Source organism: Mesoplodon mirus (genome assembly GCF_964341445.2).
Source record: "Mesoplodon mirus genome assembly, chromosome: 3".
NCBI classification, from domain to species: Eukaryota; Metazoa; Chordata; class Mammalia; order Artiodactyla; family Ziphiidae; genus Mesoplodon; species Mesoplodon mirus.
In genome coordinates, this window is record NC_138978.1 from 48,430,734 (window position 1) to 48,454,917 (window position 24,184).

The 24,184-nt window shown below is 44.2% G+C and overlaps 1 protein-coding gene across 3 annotated transcripts in view; it reads right to left on the reverse strand.

The window, feature by feature from the left end:
- Positions 1-1,273: 1,273 nt before the first annotated feature.
- Positions 1,274-24,184, reverse strand: part of YIPF1 (Yip1 domain family member 1) — a 36,250-nt gene continuing 13,339 nt past the window's right edge. For 2 of the 3 annotated variants that reach the window (XM_082614901.1, XM_082614902.1), the window contains 4 exons: positions 20,942-21,058; positions 17,317-17,483; positions 16,774-16,956; positions 1,274-1,829 (listed from right to left, as the gene is read on the reverse strand). In XM_082614901.1, coding sequence (XP_082471027.1) covers positions 1,566-1,829; positions 16,774-16,956; positions 17,317-17,483; positions 20,942-21,058 — 731 coding nt within the window. In that variant the 3' untranslated portion in view covers positions 1,274-1,565. Of the gene's footprint in view, positions 1,830-12,651; positions 12,784-16,773; positions 16,957-17,316; positions 17,484-20,941; positions 21,059-24,184 lie in introns of all 3 variants that reach the window. The other variant, XM_082614903.1, reaches the window with a different exon arrangement.

Sequence of the window (24,184 nt, forward strand, 5' to 3'; positions counted from 1 at the left end):
AAAAAAAAAAAAAAAAAAAAAGAATCACTGCCTTGGGCAGCAGGAGTTAAGTATTAAAGAAAGAGCGAGCCAGGGCATCAGTTCAGATGGTGACTGGAAAGTATGAATACCAAGTTCTTTGAAGAGTCCTTGAAGACAAAGAAATATTTAGCTGGAGAGGACTCAGGGGGCACAGAACAGTTGCTTTCAAACATCAGAAGTTAACAAAGGGAAAGCAGCTCAGACTTTGATCTGAGAGCCCAGGGTTGGAGCTCGGACCAATCAGTGAAAACCGCAGAGGCGCTTCTAACAGCAGGAGCGGTTCAGGAGGAATGGCTGCCTTGGTGAGGCTGAGGCTGGTGATCCCTTAGCAGGGATCACTGGACTGTCAGATCCACGGGAACAGGGACCTTGTCTGTTTTGTTCGCTGCCCCAGTACCTAGAAAGGTGATCAGCACATAGTAGGTGCACAATATATATTTGTTGAATAAGGTAATGGGGGTGACAGTCAGCATTCGATGGGAAGTTTGCCATGGTGACCTTAAGCTCACTGTAGCCTGAATTTGTGTGCCGCTTCCTTTATCTGCATGACCATCCTTTTAAGTCCAATGTGTCTTTGTAGTTGTCTCAGAAATACACAGGGAACTCCTGTCCTGAAGAGGACAACAGAAACAGTGGGAAATCAGCAATCCTAACCTTGAAGAAGCTAAGCCTCCCAGATGGTGTATTTTTTTTTTTTTTTTTTTTTTTTTTTTTGCGGTACACGGGCCTCTCATTGTTGTGGCCTCTCCCGTTGCGGAGCACAGGCTCCGGACGCGCAGGCTCAGCGGCCATGGCTCATGGGCCTAGCCGCTCCGTGGCATGTGGGATCTTCCCGGACCGGGGCACGAACCCGTGTCCCCTGCATCGGTAGGCGGACACTCAACCACTGCGCCACCAGGGAAGCCCCAGATGGTGTATATTTTGAACACAAAGTATAAACAAGTATCTTTGAGGTGTCACTGGTTTCTCCCTTTCATGGTCTCTAGCCAGGAAGAAACACCACCTTGAAGAGGCACTCAAAGGGCACTAAAAGAATTTTCTAAAATCTGTTATGTCAAAATAGGTTATAGGTAAGCATGTTCTTTAAACACACTGTTCCATGCTTAGAGGAAGAAAAATTCGGATGTCCATTTTAACCCCCGCACTCCAACAGCTAGCACATTAAATCAGACTCCCAGCAACCTCCGGAAGGCTGAAGATAAAACATCAAGGAAGAACCTGAGGTCAAAGTCACAAAGTGCAGACACAGACATTATTATTATTATTTTTGTATTTTGTATTTATTTTGCAACCATTAGGTTCAGTTGCCCAGAGTCAGGTCACCAAAGACAAAATTTCAGCCTCCCAATGAATCCCAACCAAAGTTCATGCTGTTTGGCCACTTTAGGATGGCAAGGGGAGCAGAGGCTCACCTAGGTAATCTGTACACGATCCAGAGAAAAGACACCCAAGTTAGGATGGATCCATTTCAGGGATTAAGGGCGTACCTCATGGGAAGCACACCACGTGACCATGAGAGGCAAACGCAGGGCACTTGAGCCGCCTCACCCATCCCCTCCTATTTCTCTCCAAACCAGTGCATAGTCACAATGACAAATGACAGTGAGAGAGAAGAGCTGAATGATACATCTCAACTCAACAACATTTAATTTTTGTTTGTTAAATAGGTGATTAGGCTTCAGTGTGGCACCCCCCAGAGGTTGGGGGTTGGGGCCATTCCATCCGTTTTCCTGCGCTTTGGTCGTTCTGCTTTCCTGCAGTGGATGCCATGTCCAAAAGAACCATACTCCAAAACCCACTGAAGAGAACTGAAAAACAAAAAGAGTAACTTTCAAGATCAAGATGCCCCCGTACATTAAGGATTTAGAGATATAATTTCAACACCAGAGCAGTCTGCCTCCACCAGCTCCCTAAACCTAGAGCCTTGAGCCCTGATTTATAGGCTCCACGGAAGACTTCCTGCTGGAGAGGAAATGACATTTTTAAAAGTTTTCCTCTATTTCTTTGGAAACCCAATGAGTTTCTCTGATACACATCCCAAAGCTACCTTCAGCCATCCTCCTCTCTCTCTTCTTTGTGACTGATCTGTGTTTGGCGCTAGAGGAGGAAAGATAAAAGTAAATCTCTTTTTACATAAAAGACATAAAAAGATTTGGAAAATGAGAGCTGTTTGTGGTTGCTGAAACATATGGTTATACAGGGGACAATGGCAGGATATGAGGCAGGACAAACAGATTAGGGATGGATCACAGCAATCCAGGGAGTTTGGGTTTTCTTTAGACAACAGGAGGCCAAAAAAAAGTTTTTAAGTAGAAGAGTGACGCAGTCAAAGGCACAATCAGATTTATAGATTTTCAAAGACCCCTATGGCTACATATAGGATGGATCAGAAGGAGGAGAAGCAAAGAGACAGAGAAACCCATCAAGCTCTTACCATAGTCTAAATGTGAGATGACCGGGTCACGAATGCTGGGTATGGTACTGATAGGACAGATCTGAGAAATATTTCAGAGGTAGCATAGACAAGTCTTGCTGACAGATAAGATGTGGAAGATAAGAGGGAGGAATCTACACTGATGCTGAGGTTTCTAGCTTGGGTGACCAGGTAGATTTCTTAATTTATCCAACAAATATTGATGGAGGACTCACATGCCAGGCACCAGATACGATGAATAAGGCAAACATGGTTCTAACTCTCAAGAAACTTACAGTCCAGCAAGGGAAACTACAGGGTAAACAAATACATAAAACATTATTTATGTAATTACGATTATAAGGTACCATGAGAGGGTATGATAAAGAATCTAACCTAGTCTGAAATCAGGGGCGGTGTGGATGGTAGTGCCATTCACTGAGACAGGAAAATGAAAGAGGATCTGGTTGTTGGGGGGATGAGTTTAGTTTTGAACATAATGAATTTGATGCAACTGTTGGTACACCTAGTTGAGGACTTGCAAGAGACGGGAACTTGGAAAAAGAGGCTAGAGATACGGTCAAATCCAGGGGAGGTTAAGGAATGTGGGAGAGAGGAGTTCCTAATGCATGGCCTTCCTCCTAAGAGAATAAGCCAGGCCTCTCTGGCGACCTCATTAGGGGAAATATCACAACCAGTGTCAGCATTTAAGCATACCATGAAGGTGAGGCTGAGGCAGGGGAGATGTGCCTAAATCCACTGGCTCTAGAAAAGGGAAAAGTTGCCAACAAAATAGCTGTGAAAAGTGGTTGCAGAAGGGTGGATGCTGTAATTTGCTGGAGTGAAAGAACCTAAAGTCCTGATTGGCCTTCTGGTAAACATCGGCTCTGGTTTCTGAAATGCTAAGTAAAGGTAGGGACAAACCAGCCCACAGGGCAGGCACTAAAGATTTATTTTCATAAATATGGAAAGATTTGGCCCACAATGTCACCATCAGCCAGGGCTCCCTCGCCACTTCCAGGCCTAAGACCTGGGTAAGGCCTCCTTGGCCACTTCTGGCTCCCCACCATGGTGGCCCCCTGGGGCATGCCCTACTCCCTTCCTGGCCCCATCCCTGCAACCAAGTCTGGACAGTATCACCATTGCCTGATCTGGGGTGTTCCAATCAGAAGTTCCCAAAGTCATGATTCTCTTTTTAACTCAGCAAGGTCTGCTAGTCTGTGTGATACAGGAGATATAAAGTTGGGCTGTAAAATCTGGGAAGGTAAGAACCTATCTCCATTGTTCACCAGTAGCCCAGCACCTAGCAGAGAGTAGGTCCTCAATGAATGAACAAGAGTTTCTAAATAGCTTGGCAAATGATCCCAGGAAAGTTTTGAGTGCCACATGGTATGTATATAACCCTTGCTTGTTCAAAATCAAGCTTTCCCCAAATGCCTGCTGAGTGCTGGGGCTATAATGGTAAATAAATCTCTGACCTCAAGGAACTCTCAGTCTATGAAGTTATGGTTAATAAGAAAATGGCCACAATAGAGAAACATACAAAGAACTGTAGCGGAGCCCAGAGAAATAAGTAAGTAATATTACCTGGAGAAGTAAAGCAAAACTTCACCAAGGACAGAGTATCTGAAGTAGGCCCTGAAGAATAAATAGGAAGTTTCCAAGCAGACAAGGGAAGGAAAAGCATATTCCAGAACTTAAAAAAAAATCTTGAAAGATTTTATTTATTTTTTAGTATTTATTTATTTTTTATGCTGTGCCTCATGGCTTGCGGGATCTTAGTTCCCCGACTAGGGATTGAACCTGGGCCATGGCAGTGAAAGTGCAAAGTCCTAACGACTGGACCACTAGGGAATTCCCTTCACAGATTTTAAAGTACCACTTCCAGTAGTTAGAGGTAGTTTGGTACTTTTACCACTAGATCCCTGTAAGCGCACAGTGGGATAAAACAAGTAAGTACTTATGTGATAGCCCAATTCTATCATTGATGGGGTCAGTGAGAAATGAGAGCCTCAGCACAGGAGAAAGGAGATGTGAATATAAGGTACAAGCAGTTTAGTACCGTACTAAACAGGGATTGGAAGTATCAGTGTGAACGCACAACATACGTTCTATCAAGCAAACAGCAATCATATTTCCGAGCTCTGAACGTTGAAAAGGCCTGAAAACATTGACGAAGCCAGTTGCAGTGAGCACCACTGGCACCCAAGTTGTGAGCTGGAAATACTATTTCCCTGAATGGAACCAGGACTCCTCAGAGAAATGGTTCGGTCTGGGTCTGGGACAGGAAAAGTTCACAGTGAGCCTAGAACATTTGGTCATAACAGATAACAAGGCAGTTAGCAGAGACTCCTAGGGTCGTGCCGACAGGACTTGGGGGTCAACCTGAAGAGGTCCCCGGTGGCCAAATACAGAACAATTTGAGCATCAATAAGCATGGTATTTGCAATGGACTGAAACTAATTGGTCATTGCTGCAGATCCTAGTGAGCCAACTACTATTTTGAAAGCAGGTAAATAGAGAGAAAAAAATCATTTATCTTGCTTTTCTAATATAAACTGTATCCCTGGAACCACACAGATGAAGGGAAATTTTTATTAAAGAAGTATTCTAGTAAATAAATAAAGAAGGAAAGATAGAACTGAAATATCACCATTTTGAAACCCCTACCGAATTAATGGGTCTAGGCATTGCTTATTAATGGCTACTAATATCAAAAAGACAGAGAGATAATTAGACATTATGAGTTTATGGATGGAAGGGTTTTACAGCACATATCAAGGAATCTTGCCCCCCCCCCAAAAATCAATCTGAATCTGATCAAACCTTTAGATACAACCACCAATTAACAGAAAACAGAGGACAGAGCTATATGTTAAATGATACCATAGAGAAACAATCAGCAAAATCCAGACAGTGAAAAACTATAGGATAAATGATTTTTCAACAAATAAGTGGCAAAGAGAAAGAGAAAGATGAAGTAGGACTCTATAATTTAAAAGGCATTTAAGAGGTACAACACCCAATTGCAATATGAAACTCAAACACTGAAATGTATTTGATATTAGAGTTATTTCTTTTTAAAAAATATTTATTTTTTATTTTTTATTTTGGCTGCACTGGGTCTTAGTTGCAGCACATGGGATCTTTTAGCTGCAGCATGTGGACTCTTAGTTGCGGCATGTGGACCCTTAGTTGTGGCATGCAAACTCTTAGCTGCGCCATGCAAACTCTTAGTTGCAGCATGTGAACTCTTAGTTGCAGCATGTATGCGGGATCTAGTTCCCCGACCAGGGATCGAATCTGGGCCTCCTGAATTGGGAGCATGGAGTCTTACCCACTGGACCACCAGGGAAGCCCCAAGAGTTATTATTTCTTAAGATGTGATTATGGTACTATGGTTAGGTTTTGAAGAGTATCTTTTTTTTTAAAGGTTGTTTTAGCCTCTTATTTTAAATATTTATTTATTTTTGGCTATTCCTCGTGGCTTATGGGTTTGTTTTTTTTTGTTTTTTTTTTTTCCAGTATGCAGGCCTTTCACTGTTATGGCCTCTCCCATTACGGAGCACAGGCTCCGGACACACAGGCTCAGCGGCCATGGCTCACGGGCCTAGTTGCTCCGCAGCATGTGGGATCTTCCTGGACCGGGGCACAAACCCGTGTCCCCTGCATTGGCAGGCGGACTCTCAACCACTGCGCCACCAGGGAAGCCCCCGGCTTGTGGGATCTTATTTCCCGACTGGGGATTGAACCCGGACCCATGGCAGTGAAAGTGCAGAGTCCTAACCACTGGACTATCAGGGAAGTCCCTGAAAAGAATATCTTTTATAGATACAGAATTTAAGTGTTTATGGATGAAATAATAGGATGTTCTATATTTGTTTCCAAATAATACAGGGGAAAGAGGTGGGGAATATATGGGTATATGGATGAGACAAGACTGGCCATGAGTTGACAACTGTTGAAAGTGAAAGAGGGGAGGGGTACATAGGGATTCATTATACTATTCACTCTACTTTTGTCTATGTTTAAAAGTTTCCACTAAATAAGTCAAATAAAAGAATAAAGTTATTGTGTTGACCCACTTACCATCCCAGGTTCTCCCAATTTTCCTCAAAGAAAGGGAACAAAGAAAACTGAAAAAGAAATAGCCCAGGAACTGAAAATGGATTCTCTGGGAAGGGACATTTCCCGACATGGTGTGGAACAGAATAAGGGGCTGTAGAAAACAGTGTTAGCTATGGTGTGAGATCATGCGGTTTGGACACTGTGTTAAAGGGGATTACAGCATTCATTGAGTTAAAGCTGATTTCAGAATAAAAGAACTGATGTGTATAAACCTAGTAAGAACATTTGAAGCTTTGGCTTATAAAATGAACTCTTGACGTGAGCGAAAGGATAATTGCATATAAACCCTGTGTATCGAATCAGGAGGGTTTTAATTACAAAGGAGTCTCCTGAAGCCCTCTGCTCATCCCTTATTAAAGCCCTTATCACACTGCAGTATATTTACCTGCTGGCCATCCTCCTCTGGACAGAGCCACTTGTCATTGCCCCTGGGAAGGTAGCCCCAATCTGAATACAGTCCTTCAGATACTCCGTCCCTCAAGCCAAAGTAAGACTCCCTAGGTTCACCAGGGTCCTGGCTCAGAGAAGAAATGGCATTGGCCCTCAGGTGATAAGTTAATATAAAACAGAAAGAACGAAGGAAGGAAGGAAGGAAAGAGGCCAGATGTTCTTTATAATGTCTCAATGACTTATGTAGAGGTAGCTTCCCTGATTACAAGTAATTGGAGGCTCCCTCGTGATCCTGAGGTTCTAGGGAAAGAAGGGGTTAATGCTTTCCCAGTAATCCCTTCCAGGCTAAGCCTTCCACTGCACAGATTTACATGAGGAAAGTTATCTGTGAGATTAGAAGTCATTCTTTTCCAGTGAAAGCTGGGACTCCACAGCTTACAGTGGGAGGCACAGCCAGCTCATAAATCTGCAGCGCTCAGGGCTCTGGACAGCCCTCTCATTGGCAAAGCGATGGATGCTTCTGCCAGGGAGGCTCTGAAGAAACTGTTCGTCGCTATCTCATTTAGAGACTTGATACCCAAATGGAGACACTGACACCCAAGTTTATAGATCTGAGCAAATCCCATAGGTACCAAATCTGTGTAAATCGGGATGGGAGGTCTACAAGGGCCCTAAGGGCCAGGATCTTCCAAGATGCCAGCTTCTGACTCTCTGAAGGTGTACAGCACCTGGGACACTTGGTCTGGAGCCTTCATAACCAAAATGTATGGAAGGAACTGTATGTATGAAGTCTCAGCCCAGGAGCACGCTGAGAGAGCCCCTCTCCAGGTTGATGTCAGGTATTCTGAGGCAAGGCAGAGAGCGAGGCAGCTGTGGCCACTGTGTCCCCCACCTCTGTCCCTCTGCAGCTGAGCTCAGGTTTTCTTGGTCTAGGTGATGTGAGCCCACAGTGCATCACTGTGTCTCAATGAACAGCCTACGTCTTCACTTTCCCAAAAGCCACGGGAAGTTGACTACTCTTTTCAGAAAAACGGGTAACTAATTGCTTTCTGCTCACGCAAGACCCCCTCTGTGAAGCCTTCCCCCAGGCCAAATGAGTCAGTGTTTCCGTGCTCCCACAGTGCCCATCAACTCACAACTTGGCCATGGCACTTCTCACACAGCCTGGCCCACCGCCTGGTCCTTATCTGGTGAGCTGTTTTACCCATGGACCAAGGCGCCTTGAGGCAGACTCTATCTGATTTTGCAGGTCCCCAGTGCCCAGCTCACAGAGGCCACAAAGTGGCCTCAAATAAACATTGAGTGAGGAAGTAAATTATGTAATTTATGTAATTTAAGTAAATTATGATCCAGGACTCGGTGAGCCAAGGCACTTCTGGTAAAAGCCCATATCCTGACTCTTGCCTGAATCTTACAAAGTCACCTCCACCCACTCAATTAACGAGGCACTCGCCCTGTCTATGCTAGGCAGGTAGGGTATTAGGCCAAGACCGGGGAGTCCAAGTGAAATAAGAGTCCCTTCCCCATGGACCTCAGATGAAGATCCATCCTGCTCTGGGGCCTTCTCTGCTCAATGGAGTCCATTTGCAGGATGAGCTGGACAAGTGTGCAGACAATTCAACAGTAATGCAGTCTCTTGGCCTTAGCGCCATCTTCAGAGAAACCTCCGCGCCATAAGAGCAAAGTGGAGGAAGAAGCGAATGCGCAGGCTGAAGCGCAAGAGAAGATGAGGCAGAGGTCCAAGTAAACTTGTACGCCCATGGAAGCCACAGGAGCAGAAACAAGGGAAGCCAGAGGCCAGGGACGCTGGTACAAATTGTTGGACTGCTTGCCTACTGTCTAGAACTTGTCTCAGTGGATCTGAACATCGATGGCCATTCTGATCGCCTCAACCGCCTTTGAGAGACCCACCTTGCTCGTATCAAAACGGTCCCTTTTGGTCCTTTGCCCTGGACCTTTGACATACTGGACTAGTTCTATTCTCAGTTGTGGCTTAATGTAACATGTTACAATAAATCATCTCTTTTGCTGTCTTAGCTGAAGGAAAAAAAAAAACAGTAACGCAAACAACCTACCACGTTGCTCATTCTAAGGCAGTGGGCTCCAAAAACAACCCACTGAGGTAATGGAAGCAAAATATTAGAACTTCTATCAATATTTATTTTTCATCAAAAAATAAAGAATTAAGCTTTAATAGTTACTATATGGATTGACAACAGTCTTTGTAAATGCTTCAAATATAAACGTGTCACTAAAGGTGTGTGCTTATGGCAGAGAGACTCTAAAATGGCCTCCATATGATGTATATGTATAGCAAATCATCACAATGTGCACTTTAAATATCTTACAATTTTGTCAGTTCATCCTCAATAAAGCTGAAAAATTAAATTAAATTAAATTAAGAAATAAAAATGGCCTCTAATGATCCTTTCCTCCAGGTATTTATTATGCTCTGATGTGTCCTGTCCCCTGGAGTGTGGGCAAGATTTGTGACTTGCCTCTAATCCAAAGAATATGGCAAAGGTGATGGATGTCATTTCTGTGATTACATTACATAGACGGTAACTTGCATCTTCCTAACAGTCTCTGTTGATTATCTCCATTTGTGGCTTTGATGAAGTAAAAGTCCTCATATGGAGGGGCCTATGTGGCAAGGAACTGAGGGCAGCCTCCAGCGGACCATCAGCAAGGAGGCCATTGGTCTGGCAGGCCACAAGGAACTGAATCCTGCCAAGAACTATGTGAGCTCGGAAGAAGATCCTTCCCCAGCCCAGTTTTCAGCCGAGACCCCGGCGCAGGCAACACTTTGAGTGCAGCCTTGTGAGAGTACTAAGCAAGGAGTAGGAGGAGAGAACTAAGCAAAGCTATGCCCGGATTCCTGACTCACAGAGACAGTGAGATAATGAATGTGTGTTTTTTGAGCTGCTAGGTTTGTGGCAATATTGTTAGGCAGAAATAGATAATACAGTCCTCAAATTCTTAACTGACAGGTTGTGCAATCAAAGTAGTGTGGAGACATCTAGATTAGCAAAGTAGGCGTTCCCCACCCCCAAAAGAGCCAAAGGTCAGCAGGGGAACCTGCAAGTTTTTGTGGTAAAAAGAACATCAGGGGCTTCCCTGGTGGCGCAGTGGTTGAGAGTCCGCCTGCTGATGCAGGGGACACGGGTTCGTGCCCTGGTCCGGGAAGATCCCACGTGCCGCGGAGCGGCTGGGCCCGTGAGCCATGGCCGCTGAGCCTGCGCGTCCGGAGCCTGTGCTCCGCAATGGGAGAGGCCACGACAGTGAGAGGCCCGCGTACCGCAAAAAAAAAAAAAAAAAAAAAAAAAAAGAACAGCAGCCTAAAATGTGGGAAAGTGGAAAAAACCTCAGGAATTGGTTCCCTAAGACCTGGGTTTGATTCCCAGCTCTGCCTCTAAGAGAGGGATGATCTTAGTCAATTCAGACTTACTAAAGCCCAGCTTCCCTCATCCATATAATGGGGACAACAAGGCTGGTAAGAGCGGCCAATGAGAGTGACCTGGACAGTGTTTTGTAACATAGAATGTGATATACACGTTAGTTTGCCACCAAATCTGGCCTTGGGCAGGGCACTGTCCTCTCTTGGCCTCAGCTTCCTTATTTTAAAAAGAGGAGGGAAACACATCCCATCTCCAAGGGCTCTGACCTTCTTTGATTCTAGTATCACCTATAATGTGAAGAGAGGAAGCGGAGAAATCAGGCTCTGACATTTAGAGTGGTTTCCTAGTCACGCCATTGGCCAGGCTGACTGTTGCGCCAACAAGGCAACCGGAGAGGCCTCTGTTTGACCAATCACATCTTGTCACCTTGCAGGGTCGGCAACCTAAATTCCTCAACTAAGAGGGAAAATCTCCATTTGTTTTACAAAAAGGAAATAAAGGGTGACAGTAAAGTCAGTAAGAACCACCAAATTTCAGCACAGATTGCTAACCCCTTTCAGAGGAGCAGCAGCTTGATTCTATTACTGAGCACCAACTATGTGCCAGGAGCTTTTATAAACATGATCTCTACTTTTACTACAATCTTATAATATAATACACACACATACCTCACTTCATTGTTCTTCACTTTATTGCACTTTGCAGATATTGTTGTTTTTTACAAATTGAAGGTTTGTGGCAACTCCACATTGAGCGAGTTTATTGGCACCAGTTTCCCAAAAGCATTCATCTCTGTGTCACATTTTGGTAATTCTTGAAATATTTCAAACTTTTTCATTATTCTCCTATTTGTTATGGTGATCTCTGATCAGTGATCTCTGATGTTACTACTCCTAGGACTCACTGAAGGCTCAGATGATGGTTAGCAATTTTTTAAGCAATGAAGTATTGATACTTTAATTAAGGTATGTGCATTGCTTTTCTAGACATAACGCTGTTGCATACTTAATAGGCTACAGCATAGTGTAAATATAACTTGTATATGCACTAGGAAACCAGAAAATTCATGTGACTTGCTTTACTGCAATACTCACTTTACTGTGGTGGTCTGAAACCGAACCCACAATATCTCCGAGGTATGCCTGTAGACTGTATCATCTTCATTTCATAGTAAGTTAGCTGAGGCTCAGAGAGAGTCAGCCCCTTGCCCCAGGCACACTGCTAGTACATGGTAGGGCAGGGATTTTCATTCTGTTTGACTCTAAAGGCCCTGGTCATTGCACCACACCCTGTTGCTCTGGGAGATAGCAGCTTGGGCAGAAAGGTCAGCCCATGATTACAATATAGAGTAAAGGTTCTTGGCCCACAGTGAGATCATGTGCAGAGTGTGGCTTCATTCATTCATTCCACAAACATTTACTGAGCACCCACTGTATACCACGTCATGTGGTGGGCAATGGAGAAACAGAGAAATACCCATTCCTTGTTCTTATGGGGAGACACCCTAGTACATGGAGGACAAATGGATGAATAAATGCGTGAACAAATGGATAAGCAGATGGACACACTGACAGTGAGTGACTGGTGTTTCGAGCACCACTAATAAAGTGATGCATAATATAGGGTGTAATGGGTTCACAGGTCAGTGATGACTGCTGGAAGGGAAGGAACATTTCAGACAACTGGATCAGCAAGTGCAAAGGCAGGATGTGTTCTGGAGACGGCAAGCAGCTCAGCATGGCTGCAGGCTCAGAACACAGAGGAGGTGGAACAGGGAGGCGAGAGACCAGCCATGGAGGAACAGGGTCTTTTTCCTGTACTCTGACCCTCTGAGCTAACCACCAACAGTGGAATCATCAAAGAGGCCCAAGAACAAACTGGGCATGAGAACTGGTAAGCTTCGGAGAACTGCATGAGTAATTCAAGAGCGGTCACACTCAGGGTCTGAGGCCAGCCTGAGAAGTCACAGAGAAACTGGACAGGAAACCACTAGACTGTAATCAAATGGAACAAACCCAGGCTGTGCTGCTGGGAAGGGGACAGGGAGTAGGGGAGAGGGGATGCTGGAGCCAAAAGGCAGGAACTCCTCTTACAGAAGAATCTGAGAGCTCGTGTTTCCCAAATGTATAAAGCCAGATGAGTCTACTTCCCAACGGAAGCCTCAGCAAGAGGGACACACACAGGGACATGCGTGTGCACGCACACCACGCTGAATCATGCAGACAGATAGAAGGGCCTGGCCCTCTCAGCGCTTGATGCTAACAGCAACAGGACTGATGCCCCTGCCCATTTTTACTATACCTCATAGCGAGAAGATGAAAAGATAATCTCTCACTTTCCCCTTTAGCTGGACTTGGCTGCTGCAACTGTTTGGTTTGGAGCAGCTGTGCTTGTTGGGAGATGGTCCATCTCTGGTGCATCAAAAAAGTAGGCCTACAGGAAAAGGAGACCCATGAGGGTGGTTAATAAACAACGGTCCAGGTGCGTGTCCTAGACTCCATGCCGACAGTATCTCTGGGCTCTCGTGGCCCCTACACTTCCCCCACTGCACTGGTCATCACTGAACTGTCTCTGTTTCTGTCTCTTCCTCGACTGATACTGCCTTTTTAAATTCTGCTACCATTTATTAAGCACTTGCTACCTATGACTTAATCTCTTAACAACTCGGTGAGGTTGTTATCACTACCCTCATCTGACAGATGAAGAAACTGAGGCTCAGAGAGGCTGCCATTCGATTAGGTGCACGTGGCAGCAAGTGCTGCAGCCAGGACTCAAGGCTTGGTCTTTCTGACTGCAAAGCTCAAGCTGTTAATCACCACAGTCTCTCCTCCAAAGATCGTGTCCTTCTTGTCTCTGCATCACCAGCCCCTCACACAGGGCCGGGCACACTGTGTAAACAATCAGTACTTAATGAACTGAACCAAGGTAGACTGCTGCAAAACCAGTCGGCTCCCCGTAAAGACCTTTCAAAGAAAGTGCTAGGCAGGCTTTACCTCTTAATTCTTCAACTTGGAAATAAGGTTTGATAAGTGCTTCCACTCACCATCTACAATTTAACTATCAAAATTCAGAAGGAGGTAGAAAACGGAAAAACATCAGGGAGGATCTTCCCACCTGTTTCAGGGTCTGAGAAGCCTAACGTGAGCCCAGGAAAATACCAATCTCACTAGCCTTGAACTTGGGTTGTTCGAAGGACAGGTGAACCTGTTAGTAAATCAGGGACCACTGCCTGCGCATGACTGGCCCCTGGAGCCGGGGCCTCAGGAAGGTAAAAAAGATAAAAAGCCACCAAGTCAAGAGCCATCTCACCAGCTCTGCTATCAGCCAGAAGGGGGCGCCAACACAACACGCTGGAGTTTCCCCCAGTATAATTCCTATTTCGAGTTAAGTCTTCAACAAACCATTTCAAAAAGTTCCTAGCTGCAGACTCCCTCTGGTTTGTCACATCCCCTGGGCAATTCTAGTAGTTTTAAAAGCCTTCCTCCCCAAGGCCCCTTCCAGGGGCTGTTTTCCAAGGAAGGAGAAGAATGGTCCCTAACCCGAGCAGGGGCAGGGGCCATGCTACTAGCGTTGGGCCCCTCCAGTTATCTTGCAGCTGCACTGAGCCAAGAAGCCCCCAGGATGCAAGAACAACGACTATCTTCCAGGTTCCTGGAGGAAACCCTCACCAGGTGGAATAAGCCAGGAAGCCCAGCTTCTAAACCTGGCTCTGCTAGGAACTCACACTATGACTTTGGACAAGTCTTATCTGTTAAATGAAAGGATTGGAAAAAATGATCCACGAAAATAAAAATAATTCCACAAACACTAGGACACAGACCCTCTACTCGGAGCAGTACCACCTCAAACATAGGTTTGTGCATCTCCAAACATACCAGCCAAGGATGCAACCTCTAGTGCCTCCTTAGCTTCCCTGCCAGGTGTGTTCCAGGACCAACTTAGAGATCGTATACAAGCACCGAGGGACCCACAGCAGGTGCTGGGCTGTCATATGCTTCACTGCACTAAGGCAAAAACACCAATTCGTGTTCCCCAGGGGACAGTGAGAAGGCCAAGCTGTCTGGTTCAGCCAGTGCCCCTCAGCTCAAGTAACTCCCCTGTCGTTTCCTCTCCCTGCCTTTGCAGTGATAATAATTGTACATATCATTCATCCTTGTGGTAACATTTTTACTTCTTTTTCTAAGTGAGGAGGTGGGGGTCCAGAGGGGTGAACTAATAAGCAAAAAATCAGGGAGTGATGGAGCTGAGACTAAAACCCATCTCCTAATGTCTGTTTCTGCCCTCTTGCATTGTGCATCTCCTCTGTAAGAGAAAGGAGGAGGCCATCTCCAGTGTGGACAACAAAACCCCAGACCCAGTGGGCCCCTGGCTAAACAAATGGTTCTCTTCCTCGAGGAAAGAAAACTGTGCCTCCCATCCAAGAAGCAGTCCTACACCTGCGATTAACTACCTGCTCCACCATCCAAGCTGCCCCGCTCCCCTGAGTCCCTTAAAACTGAACAGGGCAATGTCTTTTCTCCTGCCTCCTTCTCTCCTCCAACTTCTCAACCGTGTGTGCATGTGTAAGAAGTTCAGGAGAGAGATGGGAAGATGCCAGGGAGGGGCACCAATGAAAGGGCACTGTCCCTAGAGTTGTGGCCTGGGACCGCTCTTACTGGGGCACTCGGAGGAACAGGCAGCAGAGTGGCCCTGGCAGTTTCTGATGACACAGGGCTCATTTAATAACTTCTTTACATCCGAAGGAACTATCACAGCATATGAAGGGCTTTCACAGCCATTTCACTGAGTCTCACAAAAGCCCACGAACTATGAATCTCCCTGACAGATGAGGAAACCCAGGTTCTGAGTTCTGAGAGCCTAGGCTTTCAACGCTAAGCAGCTCCCAGCCCAGTGCTCTTTCTACTTCATTCTGATGCTCTTTTAGAAAGTTCCTGAGTAGCAAGATGGGCAGGTAAACCCTAACTTCAGTGTCATTTACCCCAAAATGGAGGAGTAGGCATAGGAGGTAAAAGATCCTGGCCACAGGTACCAAATTAAACGTGTTAATAACAACAACACCTCCCTGCTCCATAGCCCCATCTGCCTTGTTCCTCTCTACTCTTTACAGAACCGAACACAGCAATGCCTTTCTCCTGCCTCCTTCCCCTCACCAACTTCTTAACAAGGTACATAATACACACACACACACACACTCAAAATTCAAAAGAGAGATGGGAAGACGCCAGTGAGAGGCATTATAGCACGAGAGTTAGTCACATTGCAAAGCACATTCTTCCTCAGCAGACGGGAGGGTCACAGGAAGGTCACAGCAGCATTTCTAGGCATCAGCCCAGAGGTTCCAAGTGCCAGACATTAATAGTGTCACTCTGCTATCTCAAGGGGTTAAAGCTTAGGCATATGTAAAATGCATGTCAACCAAGAACTTGGCACTTTTTATGAGACTTGTTCAATGATAAAGTATTGGGATCTTATTAAAGCACTTAATGAGACCATGGTTGTCTACAGAAAATATTCAAGATCAAACAGTGCCAAAGAAATCTTTACTCCTGTAACTGCAAAGCCTGACCAAGGGTCTGGCCATGTGCTATGTGAACATCTTCCTGTGGGCAGCCATGACCTTAACATTCTTGGATTTGGATTTTTTTAAAAACCTATACCAGGCCTTGTTAAGGCCATGGGCAGCAATTTTTACACACAATGTGTACAGAAATTACAAAGAACATGTCTCCTTAGGATCAGAGGAAAGGGATCTAATTTATGGGCATTTATGGGACAAATTCCATGTTAAGTGCTTTATATGTATTATTTTATTTTATCTCAGAACAACCCTCTATGGCAAGAACTATTATACCAATGTTACAGATTAAGAAATTCAGATTCAGAGAAGTTAGGTTCCCTGCCCAAGCTCATACAGCCAGTGAGTGACACAGCTGGTCTTCAATCTGGGCCTGACTCAAAAGCACATGGTTTCTCTAAAAAGATACCTAAACACATTAATTCAAACATTGTTTTAAATGTTGTTCATCTTAAAGATAACTTTTTCCTATTTTGACTTCATTCTCGAGCTTTCTACCTATGAAAAGCTGAATTTCAAAACTCTGAGTCTGTGCAGAAAACCAGTAAAAGCATCCAGAGGTAGAACACCCGCCCCCCGGACCCTCCGCTCCCCAGCTCTATATGTAGACACTCATCCACCCCTACTTCCTCTGGCCAGACACCAAATCTCAACCAAACGTCAGAAGTTAGGTGAAGTTAGAGATTATAATCAAATTCTCATGACTATTATTTCTCATCTAGGACAGTCTATTTAAAACGATATTTATTTCATGGAGCCAATTTTTAAAGAACCGTGGTGCCTAACAGTTTGAGGTCTTAGCATTTGCATCTAAAGCGCACCGGAAGAGCATCGGAATGAGACCATACCAGGGAGCCCACAGAAAGCAGCATGTGAAGCAACACAATCGTCACAATTGTGGCCAATGCGATGCGCCGGTTGTCCTCACGAACTGCTGGCCAAAATGTCATTGCCAAGACAGAGCCTGAGATGCCCAGGGCAATCATAACTAGAATCCAGCGGACCACTTTCTGGGGGATGATCCACAGTATCTGAAAGAAAAGGAGGGTGGGGAGGGCTTGGGGGAGGCATTCAGCGAGGCATTTGCTCGTTCCAGGCACACGTGTTCATAAAGGCCCAGGAGCCTGTCAGCAGCTGGGCCTTCACTGCCACTCGGGTTTCCCAGAACAGCCCAGAGAAACGCCACCAGCGTGCAGACTGAGGGGAATGCTTTCCTAACAAAGGGCTCAAGATCCAGGGAAAGCACTTGGCTCTCCAGCCTCCATTCCCACTAAACTTCTAAATTCAAGGGGTATTTTTCAGATGCACATCAGTGTTAGGCTAGAAATGATGATGCTGGTTGAATTTCCCACTAAGAATAGGGCCTCACTCAGAATCAGTGTGGTACTTACCGCCGTGGGGATAAAAATGAAGAGTGAATATCCATAGACGCACACAATCTCCAAAAATGAATAGGAAACGATGTTCATAACTTTACTGTTTCTCCACACAAGGAAACCCCAGAGTGCAAGAGGAACCAGCCAGGCGTAGGCATAGATGATTGTGGCTGCGATGGACACTGAGGGCGAGAGGACACAAGTTTTAATTCCACCAAGCCTTTAATGCACTGCCACGGCACTTCCGGTACCTGCTGGACTTACTTCCTGCAGGAGTGTCCACCTGCCTCACTGGATCAGGGGATCGTGTCTTACCGGTTTCAACCCCTGAGCCTGGCACAGTACCCAACAAGCAGTAGGTGCTCTATAAATGTGCTGAATCCATGCCCCTTTAGCATTTGTGTTTTGTGGTGATGACCAGTAGTCTTTCCTATGGTTTCTATAATTCACTTAATAACTAACAACTAATAGCATTAAACAACTGAATCATGCAACTGAAATACTTCCGAGGGCCACACTGCAAGAGTGTAAATACACAGAACATTTCAATCAAATACAAGTCAACTATCCCCTTGGAAGGACACATCTTCCTTCCTAACATAACAAGAGCTGACACTGATTTCTTTAGCAAATTTATGAAAATGACCTGGGTTCAGACTAACTTGTTCTACGTGCTACTTAGAGTTCCTTCTGTCTCTGAAATAGGGAGTTCCAGCTCACCGATGAATTGCTTGGAATAGTCTCCAGTTCCACTTTCTTCTTTACATAATTCGGTCTCTGTGGTGGAAATGCTACTTAGCGGCTCCTCAGAGGAGCAACGCTCAGTGTATTACTTACTGTCCCTGCCTCCCCGTCCTCTAGCAGCACGCCCTAAAGGATTCGTCCTCCCTCTTCTGGAGTGGAGGATCGTAAACGGCTCAGTCTGCAACACCAGCCCTTCCCAGATGAAAGTCACCAGGTGATCCGCTGAACGCTCTTGGCAAGAACAAAGGCACTCCTAGCAAGTACAGTCAGGCTCTGGGTAAGATATGTGATTGTCCAAAACATTTTCAGCTCCCAGAGCAGTTTTTTTCACATGGGGAACTCCAGCATTAAGCCAAATGTAATTTTGCTGATATACTGCCTTCTTCTTGAATAACTAAAGGGAGGGGAAGGGAACTGCTACAGTGACTACAGCTGTCCACTGGGTGTCAGGCGTTACACTGAGTGCTTTACTGAGAGGTAACGTTGTTCAACGGTCAGAGCTACAGACTGTATGTGCAGACTCTAATCCTAGCTCTGCCCCTGACAGCTGAGTAGACCTGGGTGGTGAGTTTACTTAACCTTCCTGCCTCTCATCTGTAAAATGGGAATAATAATAGTACACTGCCTTATAAGATTATTAGGAGAATTCAATGAGTAAAAACACGTATATTTAGAACACTGATTGATAAATAATAAATGCCCAATCAAGAATAAGCTTTTTATATTGTTAACTTGTATATAAACACATTATTTCATATAATCTATCTTTATTTTAGAAATGAGGAAACAGGATCAGAGAGCTAAGTGGTTTGATTAGGGTCAAATAATTAATAAGTGGTAGAAGCGGGACATGACCTTGGATGTGTGACTTATAATCTTTACATAAAATGGAAAAATATTTATTGATCGAGTCAACGACTATCTTACTGGCACATACATCCCATGACTCCCTGATACTGGGATGCCCAGCCAAACAGTATAAGAACAAACAAGGACCCCTGACCCCTGCCCTCCCCCCTCCCCCCACAGCTTCCACACCCTCAGGCAGGGTGATTCACTCCTCTTTTCTGCCAGTATACCTCTACAGACTTCTGATATAGAAATTAACACATATTATTTATTACAGCAATATCCATTTACCTGTTTTTCTTTACTTAACCACTGAGCTACTTGAAGGCATACTGATAGCTCATGGATAACATTTATTGAGTTAAACTTAGACCAAGGTTACTTGACAAATGGAGTTGGGACTGAATCCAGGTCTGACTCCATAATGGAGGCGAGAAGAAGGGAAAATGGGCATGGAGGGTAGAGGGGAGGAAAGGAAGGCTACATGGACATACACACAGGTAAATACATTTCTCTACAGACACACAGATATGTGTACATACATATATAGCAATAGTTAATTTTACTGAACTCTTTTTGTACAAGGCACTATTCTAACCTCTTTACATACATCACTTCTTTATTCTTACAATAGCCCTATAATATAGGTATTCTTATTCCCATTTCACTGATAAGGAATCTGAGGCCAAGAGAGATGAAATAATTTGCCCAGCAAGGTAGAAGGTAGTGAACAGTGAAGCTGGAGCCTGAAGCTGACGGCCTGGTTCCCGAGCCCATGCTCTTATACAGCCTTTCAACAGGAGATCAGGACAGAAGGGACGGAGGGAGGGAAGGAGAGAATGGAGAAAGTGGCTCAGGCCAATCTCCTGCAGAGCCAAACACCTCCAACTTGGGGTGGCTGACATCTGCAAATCCCTCAAAGCTGTTTGGTTTTTTTCCCCCAGCTACCCAATACTGCCACAAGAAAGGACGTTTTAAAATAAGAATGTCATCCACAAGCCCATCACTAGGACACGTTCACTCCTGCATTTTCCCTTCTAGGCCCTGACCATTTGTAAATTTCTCTTTAACAAAGTTGCTAACAGCACTGGCCTAAGTTTGTTTGTTTGTTTGTTTTTTGTGGTACCCGGGCCTCTCACTGTTGTGGCCTCTCCCGTTGCGGAGCACAGGCTCCGGACACGCAGGCTTGGCGGCCATGGCTCACGGGCCCAGCCGCTCCGCAGCATGTGGGATCTTCCCGGACCGGGGCACGAACCCGCGTCCCCTGCATCAGCAGGCGGACTCTCAACCACTGCGTCACCAGGGAAGCCCCTGGCCTAAGTTTGGATTATGAGTTTTCCATGTTGCTCTAAGTGCTTCATAATTAATGGCTACAGCCCCAGCTAGTTGAGTCATCATGCCTTAAATAACAATGCCCCTATTGTTTCCAACATTTGGATAATACAAATAATGCTACAATGGAGACTTTCATGCACACTGCTTTTTACTTATTTTGTACATTTTTCTTTGGATAAATTCCGATTGCTATGGGGTCTTGCCTTACAGTTTTCCAAAAGAGTATATGGATTCAAAATATTGAATATACTTAATGCCACTGAACTGTACACTTAAAAATGGTTAAAATGGTACATTGTAGGTTATATATATTTTAGCACAATAGAAAATAAAAAGACTATGTGGATTTATATAGACGGATGATTAATTTTGAGCCCTTAAAAAAGGGCTGCAAAGGGCCTCCCTGGTGGCGCAGTGGTTGAGAGTCCGCCTGCCGATGCAGGGGATACGGGTTCGTGCCCCGGTCTGGGAGGATCCCATGTGCCGCGGAGCGGCTGGGCCCGTGAGCCATGGCCGCTGAGCCTGTGCGTCCGGAGCCTGTGCTCCGCAACGGGAGAGGCCACAACAGTGAGAGGCCCGCGTACAGCAAAAAAAAAAAAAAAAAAAAAAAGGGCTGCAGGACCGACAGACAGGGGTCTAAGAGCTCAGTGGGTAAAAAGAACTCACGGTTACCAACTAACAGCATTCCAAATGAGTCAAGCTATTCACCAACCTTTTCGGAATTCGGGCACATAATGGTATGTCTTCCTTCCCAGATGGATTAAGAAGTTGGAAAGATTCCCACTAATTGCTATGGCAAAGACCAACGTGGCACATATCCAAAAGGGGCCTGCAAAGCAAACCAGAAAATTCAGACAAGAAAATGAAGAACCAGCTTTTAGGCTCTCACAAAATAATTTCTTATCTCCCTCACCCTATTCATGTGAGGTGAATCTGAATTTTAGATGGAATCTAAAGGGAAGAGAAAAGGAATTTTAGATGGAATCAGTACTCGTTTAGTGGGGATTTTCTTTTTTAAAAGGTCAAACATGCAACTCAGTAATTAGCTGCCTTAAAGACAAGGGGGATTGAAATGCACAGACCAAAACACCTTCCATGATTAGATGAATAAAGACACTGATTTGCTTATAGTTTCTTTTATTGGAGGATCATCAAAAAAAATTTATGGACATTTTGTTAAACCTTCACCATCAGGAAACAGGAAGCAAAGGTTACTTCCTTTACATAAGTACCAAATGTTAATGCCAGAGAAAAATATTTTAAATCAAATAGGTCCTTTGTTGTCTAAATGGAAGAGTAGGGCAAGCAGAACACTTTAGGAAAGGGTTCGTTTAATCTAACAAATCACAGTGTGTGTGTGTCTTTATTTATTTCTTTCTTTTTTTAATCAAAAAGTAATACATGCACATAGTTCAGTGTTCAAAAGGCACAAAAAGGGAATACAGAGAAAAGTAAAATTCCTTTCCTCTCTGTTCCCTAGCTATGCATTTTGCTTCCACAGAGCTCACCACTGTAACCAGTTTCTGGTGAATCCTGCCAGAGATTCCTATACACATATAAGCAAATGCATATTTGTGTGTGTGTGTGTCTGTGTGCACGCACTTTATACAAACTCTAACAAGCATATGTATTTCCACCTTATTATGTTCTGGAGATTCTACTATAGCTATTCATAAAAATCAGCTAATTCTTTTTTAGTGATTATAAAAAATTCCACTAAGTGGATGAGTGCACCATGCTTTGTAAATCCCTTTCATCATTTCGCTTCATTTCATGAACACCATCCTTGTTTCTCCCCATCTAGAAAAAGGACTATTAGAACAAATACAATTTTTAAATTTAGAGACTTCAATAAATTTTATGAATTTCATTTTTTCAATTTCACTAATATTCTGCAATATCTTTGCGGATAACCGCAGGCACCTTGACATATAAAATTAAGGAAATTATTGTGTTGGGGGAGACGGCTAGCAGAAATGCATGAGCACTTTTCGAAGTCAAGTTGCTTCCTTAAGGTGGGAAAGGGAGCACAAGCACTTGACTGGGAGGCTCCAAAGAGTCACCAACATCAGCTTCCCAAGGAGTGCCATTTACTCACTAGCCTGCAGGCGCTCTGATATAGCCAAGGATTAGATCCTGTTCACTGTATTATTCTGAGTGACTAACACATGAAATATTTAACAACAACAACAACAAAACCCCTACAACCAACAACAATAATTTTAAAATCCCCAAAAGCTTTATTGAACAAATGAACAAAACTGACGTGTTTTTGATGGGCTGAGACCATCAAAGCATGCGACCACAAGTGGTCAAAATATTATAGTACCCATACCTAGAAAGCAGAGACTATCGGATCCTGTCAGCCATTATTTACTGAATACCTACTATCCTCTGGGCCCTGGGCTGGTGCTGGGGACACAATGATGTGTGACAGACACAGTTGCTGCCTCTGGTGCACTCAGGCACACAGGAAGCTTGGCCTCTAGAGAAACACAACCACCTGCTTGGCCTCTAGAGAAACACAACCACCAGGCCTGCCACAATGCTTCATTCTGTCTTCTTTCTTCCTCGTTCCTGCCAAATTCCTACTCTAATTATGGGGTGGGGTGGGAGGGAGCGTTAATTTAGTTTGTATTGTGCATTTTATGTTATAAAATATTTCTAACATACAGAAAAGCCCCCAAATGATAAAAAAACACTGGTATACCCATCATGCCTCTTTTTCAACTCTTTCTAATGCTGTCATACTACTTATATCCTTCTACAACATGCTTTTTTTTTAATTGACTATCGTTCTGAGATGTATCCATGTTGATGCTTATAGATCACATTCATTTCTAAAACCTACAGAATTCCGTATATGAACACACCATAATTTACTGATCCATTCTCCTGCTGATGAATATTTTGGTCATTTCTAAATATTTGCTATTACAAGCAATGCTGAGGCAATGAATAATAATATTCTTCTACTTGCCTTCTTGTATATATGTGAGTTTCTCTAAGACTATTTATCTAGGAGTAGAACTGCTAAGTTGTAGGGTATGAACATCTTCAAACTGCTCCAATTTGTGGCACCAGTTACATACCCACCCACATTATACAAAAGTTCCCCTTGCTCCACATTCTTGGCAACAGGTGGTATCAGTGTTCATGAAAAGCTGACTTAGAGTAGGTCATTCCTCTGTTCAGACCCTTTGATGGCATCTCACTCAAGCAAAAGCCAAAGTCTTCACTTGCTTACAAGACCCTACATGATGTGCCCCTCCACACTGTCCCTCTGACCTCAGCCACTAGACACCCTTGTTCACTTTGGCCCAGTCACACTAGACTCTTCACTGTTCTTTGAGCACATGAGGCAAGTTCCTGCCCCAGGGCCTTTGCACGTGCTGAGCTCTGTTTCAAATGCTCTTCCCTGAGATACCTATATGTATTGCTCCCAATTCCTTCAGGCATTTACTCAAATAAATTTAAAATTTTTTTAAATTTCAAATCCACCCACCTACACAAACATTTACTGTCTTTCTTCTCTGCTTCTAAATTTTCACCTTAGCATTTATCACTAGCACGCTATGTACTGATATTTTACCTATTTTCTTTGTCTATTGTTAAACTTAGATTATAAACTCCCTCAGGGCAGGGATTTTTGTCTGTTTTATTTACTACTGTACCTCCAGTGCCTAGAAGAGTAAGTGTTCCATATTTGTTGAATTAATTGAATGAATGAATGAAGACAAGCCAGTCTGTATGCTTGCTAAAATAATGGACATAAATAATATCCTGTTTAAATTTTTATTTCAGGTAGGGATAACTATCTTTTCATATATTTATTGGCCATTTGGGTTTCCTTTTCTGTGAATTGCTCATTTTCCCCCAGAACTTATACTTGGTTTTATTCTCATAATCGGTAGGCATCCTACATGTACACTTGCTTTGCATCCTTTGTGGGTTA